The sequence below is a fragment of the Acanthopagrus latus genome, chromosome 15 (assembly GCF_904848185.1).
Source record: "Acanthopagrus latus isolate v.2019 chromosome 15, fAcaLat1.1, whole genome shotgun sequence".
Taxonomy (NCBI): domain Eukaryota; kingdom Metazoa; phylum Chordata; class Actinopteri; order Spariformes; family Sparidae; genus Acanthopagrus; species Acanthopagrus latus.
In genome coordinates, this window is record NC_051053.1 from 3,478,166 (window position 1) to 3,487,068 (window position 8,903).

Sequence of the window (8,903 nt, forward strand, 5' to 3'; positions counted from 1 at the left end):
TTTTTGTTTTCGGGTCAAGCTTACTTTCTCAGTGGGGGCACTTTTACGATAGCATCAAAATGGCTATTTTCAAAACACTAAGAAGGCTTGGCACAGCATGAAACTTTGCTAGTAGTATCACCAGGGTCTCTACGCATGAACATGTGCATTGAAATCATTGTTTGTGTACAGAGAGTTTACTAAAAAGAAAGTTTTTGGACAACTCACATTAGCAAATGTTTCCTCTGCTCGTGTTGCATTGTTGCCAGAAGACAGTACCATTCCACCTTAAGTGTCCTCCAGGTTACGTCGCAGTCTGAGATTGATACATCTTGGCTGCCATGACGGCTGGGAGCGGAACAGGCTACTACTAAGGTGAGTTGTAAAAAAAAAAACAAAAAAAAAACAACTTTCTTTTTAGTAAACTCTGTGTACACAAACAATGTTCTCAATGCTCGTGTTCATGTGTGGAGACCCTGGTGATACTACAAGCAAAGTTTCATGTAGTGTCAAGCCTTCTTAGTGTTTTAAAAATAGACCACGGCAACCCACAAACACCAGCTATAAAGCAGCTAACATTGACAATGAGTATAGTGGTGCTAGCAGTATAGTGGCGCAGCGCCGTTGTTCCACCATCTGGGGAGAACCCTGCATATATATTCTCAAAAAGAGCCTAAGTTGCATTTTGGCAAGAGTTTCACTTTAACAATAACACAGTTGTGTGAATCAAATGCCTGGACCCATTTTAACAGGACTTGTTTGATACACCAACTAGACTCAGCCAAAAATACTACAATTGGAAAGTCTAAAGAGCTCAGCATTGATCTGAAAGAGTGCATTATTGATTTGAACAAGTCGAGAAAGTCACTTTTAATAAGCTATCATTAAGTAGTTCCCAAGATCAATTGTGCAAACAATTGTTTGTACATACAAAGTACATGGCAAAGTTGTGTAACTGCCATGATCAGGAAAAAAATGCACCTGCTACTGAGATTAAATTAGTTTAGATGGTCAAAATCAACCACAAAACACCAAAACGCAAGTCTGCAATGTTTTAGAGGAGGTTTAGAGGAAACAGAGAAAAGGTATGGTATTCCCCTTTGTTCAAAGGGTAAAAACCATCCATCCAACATCCAAAATGCAATGCGCTGTCCCAGACCAACAAACACTTCTGCTGATGGGTGTTACCACCAGATGTGATTGGCTGCCAAATACAAGTGGTATATGCACAAATATGTCAGCAATTTTGGACAGCAAGGTGTAGCAAAACTACACGGACAAACCAAATACAGAACTGCAGTAAAAGTTGTAATTTTTCCAAGTTAGTTTATGAGTATGAATAGACTATCCACTGTCCACTACCCATCTTTGACAGCTAGATATGGCAACATACCTACAAACTACATGCAGAACAGCACTTGAAGCAGAAATTTGTTAAGTTAGTTTATGATCATGATTATGTGAACTAATTCTATAAGATAACACTGAAAAATAACAATTTTAACTCATAGAACAGTTCAACAGGTGCTGTTTGTTTCATGCATATGTATAAGCTTGAAATATATTATTTTTCAATGTGATTATTTGAATTATATATTTCTATAACAATTGAAAGTTGATCAATGGAGATTAAAAAACATACAGTTGTGCATGGTTGCCTGTCATAGCAAAGTATTTTTTCAGTTCTATTTAGGCAGCGCTTGTCAAAGCATAAAACTATAGTTTATCAAACATTTGTACTGTCCAGAACAATTGGACACAATTTAATTTTGCTATAAATTCATACTGGCTCCAAATATCAGTCATCGATCTCCTTGATTACTAATAACCACTATCGTTATCAGCCCTGAAATATACTGGTGATGTACTGCGAGTGTGCATAGTAACAATATCATAATATTATACAACAATGTAGTATTACAACTAAATAGTAACTAAGGAGACATTATAAGGCAAATTAACTGGATTGTGACTCACATTTGATCATTACTGTACTGTTTTACAGTTTGATCTAAGTTTTGCAGTCTCTGTTTTCACACTATAGAAACAATATGGCTATTTCCAGTTAATATATTACCAAGTCTACCAACTACAGTCTGTAGTTGACACAACAGCCCTAAAATACTCCAGATGACACATGTCAGTGAAAGAGTGGGAGGTTCTGTGTGCAGATAATATGGAGAATGGTTCACCATTGTTTATTTGCAAAACCCATCAACACTGTTGTTGAAAGTTCTCATTTAAATATCAAATCTTGTGGGTGACTAAAAAAGGTGAGTAAATACTTACCTCAGTGTTGGGCTAATAGCAACAGACCACACTCTGTCTTGCATGGCAATTGTGTCTCTAGGGCTGCTTGAGGTTAAAGTCCAGATCTAGAAAAACAAAAGCCCCCAGTTAGCATGTTTGTTAATGTAGTCATTAACAGACTCTCTATGACATGGAAATGATATATGACATTCTGCTAAAACATCAATGAAGTGACATGAATTGAATCTGAATTGAAATGTAACATTTTCTTGTTCTGAAAAAGCAACGAGGTTCACTATTATACTTGGTGAAAAATTGTGGACTCTAAACACCCCAGTTGTGAGCATAACATTATTCAGTCTGAATTGTACAGGTGTTCTGACCCGGGTTGTTCGGTCTCTGGATCCACTGATGATGAGTCCATTTTTAGAGTCCAGGCAGTTGACTTCCTGGTTGTGACCTGATAACTCCAGCATCACGCCTCTTCTTCTGTGGTGAACTAGGATCTTGCCATCACTGACACAGACAAAGGGCCCTTATTTTAGGACTAGCCTGATATCTTAGCTAAACAAAATATGGAAACAAAATACTTTATCAAGAAAAGGCTCTGTATACTATCATTCTCCTGTATGCATGTTGAAACATTTCTCTTCTGCCCTGTTCTTGTACTTCTTCCCCCACCAAAGCTAATCTTACTTCTCCAAGGACTTATGTTTATGTAGTACCTCTGATTATTATATAATGACTAATACATGGTGTCAATGCCAAGTAAGGTTACAATAAAAATAAAGAGCAGGAGCTACCTTCCACCACTGATCAAATGAGTGTCGGTCAGAACAAAGCGACAGACATCACCCTTGTGGCCAGAGTAGATTTCAAATGGGTTGCGATGGAGCCTCCCGGAGTCTTGGCAAAGACTGTACCCTCCAATGACAGCAGCCTGGGACAAAAACAGCATGTCTCTATCCAGTTGTACCCATGGCAAAAGTCTGAAGAGAAGATAACGTGATTGGAGAAAAATGTAAGCGAGTAAAAAATGATCAGTAAAGGTAAAGTGAAAGAAATGTCACCATAATGAAGAAAACATTATGTTTCAAGAAATATTTCAACATTTTGGGATATACGTTTTCATGGAGAAGGATAATAATATTGATATCAATCTCATGTCTGCATGTGAAGTAGGTAGTTAGCTGTAAAGAGTAAGTGTCAGGAAATCACTGGCCTAGCTTTACGCAAAAAAAACAAAACAAACAAAAAAATGCTCCAATTTTAAACATATTCCATTTCTTGTGTCTTATACTGCCTGCTGTCTTAATAATAATAATAATAATAATAATAATAATAATAATAATAATAATTCTATATAGCGCTTTTCAGGGTACACAAAGACACTTCACAGGTTAAAAAGCAGAAATATAGAAACAACACATTAAAAAAATAAAAAGAGACAAATTATACATTAAAAATAATTTAAAAAGATATGGCCATGGCGGCGTAGGATGTTGCCAAGGGGAAGCATGTATAGGATAAAAAGGACCAAGCACCAAACACTGGGGGGTGCCTTGGGACAGAGGGGGCGATGGAGGAGGTGCAGTTGTCTATATGGATGAACTGTTGTCTGTTTGTGAGATATGATTTTAACCAGGAGACGGCAGTTGCCATTGGTATACAGTAAAAACAAAAGGTCATAGTGTTTCAGCCTTTAAACACTGTATAGGTAAATGACTCACTCACTTTATTTTCCATTTGAGAGGAACAGCCCTGTTGCAGACCCCATCACACCAGTTCTGAGCTATCTTGACTCTCTCCTTCAGTGGGATATGATGATATCTGCAGTGACAGTGACAGTTTAACATTACTATACTGTGGTCACTGTGGGTATTGAAGGCTTAATATCTGTTATAACAGTCATACACTTTCATAAAGACTTCATGTTCATGACAGGCGTCATGTCAAAGTTATAATGGTTCAATGATAGGGGATAAACTGTTTATTATTTTTAATGACTGAATGCTACTAAGCCTGGATGGTTGTTATATTATGGATGTGCATGGAGATACACAAGTTGCTTGCCATTTCTGGATATTGGGTACTTGTGAAGTAAAAACACTATAATGTAACAGCATTCAGTTCCTAAGAAATAAATGATGTGGTATCAGAACAGTGCATAGACTTGTGTAATTGCTGATACCGGATCTGACATTTTAGACAGTATTACCAATACTGCTATTGGTATTTGAACAAACATGGATTATTTAACAGATATATCACCAAATTCTGAGACTAGTACTAGCATCTATTTTTACAAAATGATGGAGACCCAAAAATGCATAGTCATTTTTAGACCTGTAGTCAGTGGCTCTTGTAAAATCAACCTTTTCAAATCTGAGATTAATGAAGCCTATATGCAAAACATGGTTACTTACAGGAAAATGAAACACAGCTTGGTTTCAACCATCTAACTCAAGTATTTTTGTTCCTGCTCTATTGATTTGTCTTCTCAGAAGACAAATCAGATGATCAGATAAATAAGAAAAAAGACAACAATTTATCCAAATGATCCAAACTTCTTTATTTGGAGGACAAACAAGCCATGTTTCCAACATTCATCAAAAATTAGATTGGACAGTTTGGATAATAATTGTACATCTCTCCTTCACTTACTATATCGAAATCAGTTTGATTAAACTTCGAGGTTGATTGTCGGATTGCTTCTTATGTTTCTCATCTCCTGAGACTCTGGGCCTGTATTCACAAAGACTGTTATCTTAACGTTAGGAGTACTCCTAAATCGGACTAAAAGTTATCATGTAGGAGTAATTTCTTAAAAGTACTTCACAAAGCCGCTGAGACCAACTTTTAGTTATGAAAACATTGAACTCCTAGACTAGAGGTAACTCTCTGTTGCTATGGATGATGTCATTTTATATGGACACACTTAGAAGAGGTGACAACGGTGACTGGTTGTTGAGTGACAGGGCAGCCCACTGAAAAGTCATTTAGGCTACGCAATGCATGAAGTGAAAATAAGGAAGTTGCCTACAAGCCCATGACAAAGTCTATGAAAAGATACTGGATAAAGAAATGTATTTATGAGGATAATTAAGTGCACCCCCCCCCCCTCAAAAAATAACGCGTCGGACAAAAATTACAAATTAGAAGTTTGTGATGAAAAACGTGAATTGCAAATAAAAGCGGCATTTGCTCGAAAAGCTGCGTCAAACAACTCTCCATTAAAATTCGGGAATCGTGTCTTGATCCGGGCCATTTCGCAACAATGTCCAGTATACTGTAACATGCAATCATCAAAGACAATTTGTGTATTGATGGAATGCAACTTTTTCTGATTGACAAAAGCCCCATTCGCACGGGACTAGTATTACCTGGGGACCTCCAGTAATTTGTAATAATTGTGGAGGTCGTCTGTGATCTTAATACCGTGCCAGTCTGCCATGTCCGTAATTTGTAAAGTAAAACTTTGACCACAAATTACCTACCATATTTCGCAAAACACAGGGGTCATATTAGTCCCGTGCAAATCGGCATCTCTGTGATTTGGGGTCATTTTTTGTTTTTCTTCAGGTTTTTTGTGTTTTCCACACCTTTTTTCTGCCTTTCTCCCAGTTGAGATTTATGGAGGCTGCATTGGGAATTATAAATTAAAGTTTGGACAGCATTTTGGGTGCAAATTCAGGTGGCTCATCAGAAGAGCGAAATCTTGAAAGATGATTAGATGGATTACATGCATGGCAGCATGCAGTAAGGAACATTTATCCATCTTTCAACAGGCTCACCAGTTATCATATTAAAAATATCCATATCTAACCATTGTGCTGCTTCAGCAAGGGCTCCGATGTGATCGACCCGAGGGATAATGTCAGTAAATTTGGGTTAAAACACAGACTTCGCTTATCCTGTGCAAATGCACCGCATGAAACATAGACAAGGTGGGATCACTTGAGGTCCCAAGGTAATACTAGTCCCGTGCGAAGAGCTGCATTTTCTCCGTAGCCAAATACCGGATAGTTTTGGTTGGCTGGGGAAGTTATGGTGTCCCTCACCAACTCAACCACAACTTCAATCCCTTCGCAGTCAATCTGACATCGTTTTAATAATTCCCTGTCATTTAGCATCTCCAAAACATTCGGCTGTGACAAGGTTTTAGCGAGTTAGGAGTCCTCTAGACTACAGTCCCTGACAAAAGTCTTGTCGCTTATCCTAGTTGTAGGAAAAACCAATAATAACTAGACTTGTAGTTGATCAATTGGAATCAGAAATGGCTTATATAAAAGGCAAAGGCCTCTAGATTATGCTTATTATACCAAAATAAAGTTGTGTATCATTCATTGAGTTGTATCATTTAATTAGGACAGTAAGGTCAAATTTTGCTTGGACAAAAATCTTGTCACATACAAAAATAATGTATGGTAGAAATGATACTTTATTTTGAATACGCAAACATGCTACTATAACATCAGAACATAAAGTCATGGTGCCTTTGGAAAAAGAATTAATATCGTGTATGACTCCCATGAGCATGGAGGACTGCATCCATACGTCTTGGCAATGACTCAAATAAGGGGGAAAAAGGGCTGGCCCTGGACTACCGAAGCAACAAACTGTCCTCTCGCACAGTTGTCTTACCGGGTCTGCCTGACCTGGGCTTGTCATGAACATCATCATTTTCTTCAAATCATTTTTTTATCCTCTCCACTTGACGTTTGGATACACTGAAGATGTCTGCAACCTCAGCAGCAAACCTGGTCTTCAGGCTCTTGATGATCAGCACTTTGGTCTGTGGTTGAATCTTTGGCATGTTGTCAGAGGTCAGGTTGCACTTTGCATGAAGGTCTGGTGTGCTGGGGTTTTTGTATACACACCTGGGAATGTGTTAATTACAGTATTTGTCACAGGTGGGGCTCTAATCTGTGATTGGTTGAATCGTGTAAAGACATGACAAGACTTTTGTCCAAGCAAAATCTGACCTTACTGTCCCAATTAAATGATAAAACTCTGAATGATACGCAACTTTATTTCGGCATAATAAGTATAATCTAGAGGCCTTTGCCTTTCATATAAGCCATCTCTGATTCCGATTACTTTTAGCCTTAAGATTCTTTGTGAATACGGGCCCTGATGTCCTGGTGAATATGATCGACAAATCCACCTATGTTAGATTTAAGTTATGATAAACAAGAATTGGTCTTTAACTGATTAGTTAATAAACTGTGCTACAAAACTGTCACACACACATAGGACTATTTGGGGCAATCAGCACATTGCTCGAGGTGCAGATGAAGAGGTCATCAGCATTGAGATTGCAGTGTTATTCTGCATTTAATTTTTTTTTGTTTTTTGTGTGTGCCAGTGCAAAACCACAGTAAAGTAGAAGATGGGAGAAGAACACTGTGGCAACTACAGCACTTTGCTGGATGAGATGTGGACATGTGTACCACAAAAAGATAAATATCAACTACATATCTTGTTCAGACACTAAAAGAGCCACCACTTGTGTTAGTTTGCACCACTAACAGTATGGTGGATGATACGGTGAGAAGTTGTGACTGGATTTTGACACCACTGTAGATAAAAGAATGCCCTTGGGAACTGAGGCAGTCAAATGGTATCACTAATATGTTCCCAGAAAAAATATATGAAATGTCATTTTAGGAGCTAAAAGAACTTAATGTTCAAACAATACTCTATTTTATAGACCTATTCAAAGTCACTCCATTTACAATGGTAAACTCTGGTCTATATGGTCAGCGTATTCATTTTCAAATTAAAAAGAGACATATTCACTGGTTCTTATAAAATAAGGCTTAAGTTCTGTGATGGTCCTGATGTCACAAGCCACAACACTTTCAAACTGCCTTGGTCAATATTCAGGGAGGTAACGTTAATAGTTGTAGTCCAAGTGAAGGCAGCACAGCTGTAGGCTGTTCTCCCCTGATACCCTGTGGCTATACACAGGGACGTAAACTAACTAGCTCCTAATACCCCAAAGTGTATGGGGTCAATCTAACGCTAACGCAAAACTAATAGTACACTGGTTTCCCATCAGTGTGTGACTGTTATCTTACATGTCCGTCCCATTCCGAGTAATTCCAGTGTTCAAAAAGTCTTTGGCAATCTTCCTCCACACAGCGTCCCGGTTTACAAAGTGGTAGATAGTTTTACAAACTTGAGAGAGGCGACTGAGAGATCTGTAATCCAGGTAAGACAAGATTTGATAGAGAACGTCCTCTGGCAGCTGGGAAAACAACATGGTGAGCGCTCTGACAGCACTGCTGTTCGCTCCTTCTCGTGCACTCTATGTCGGGTTCTCAGCGGTGTGTTGGCCGGTACAAAAACGTTGTAAAGGCGGTTGTTGGAGGAAGTAAACAATATTCCATGTTTCAGAGAGGAGCAGACCACTGCAAACCGGAAGCCATCATAGGAAAGACGTGACAGCGGATGACGATGGCACGCACGTAGCGTGCTTTGACGTGATGACGTATGGTGTTAGGTTTCGGTGCAAGTGGTTTTCACGTCAAGTTTTGTGACATTCAGTAGAGCCCTGTTAGTGTCAATGAAAAAAGAAAAGAACGAAAGAGAGAAAAACATATACATTTCTTATGTTTATTTAGAACAAGGACACTGAACGTGACGAATGTTGAGTTTTTGTGCTGTTG

At 38.4% G+C, this 8,903-nt stretch overlaps 1 protein-coding gene across 1 annotated transcript in view; it reads right to left on the minus strand.

Annotated features, from left to right (window-relative positions):
* fbxw4 (F-box and WD repeat domain containing 4) overlaps positions 1 to 8,697 on the minus strand; it is a 52,115-nt gene extending 43,418 nt beyond the window's left edge. The window contains exons 1-5 of the mRNA XM_037123678.1: positions 8,313 to 8,697; positions 3,964 to 4,059; positions 3,033 to 3,218; positions 2,613 to 2,745; positions 2,269 to 2,354 (exon numbers count right to left, since the gene is read on the minus strand). Of these exons, the coding sequence (XP_036979573.1) occupies positions 2,269 to 2,354; positions 2,613 to 2,745; positions 3,033 to 3,218; positions 3,964 to 4,059; positions 8,313 to 8,497 (686 nt within the window). The 5' untranslated portion in view covers positions 8,498 to 8,697. The remainder of the gene's footprint in view (positions 1 to 2,268; positions 2,355 to 2,612; positions 2,746 to 3,032; positions 3,219 to 3,963; positions 4,060 to 8,312) is intronic.
* Positions 8,698 to 8,903: the final 206 nt, after the last annotated feature.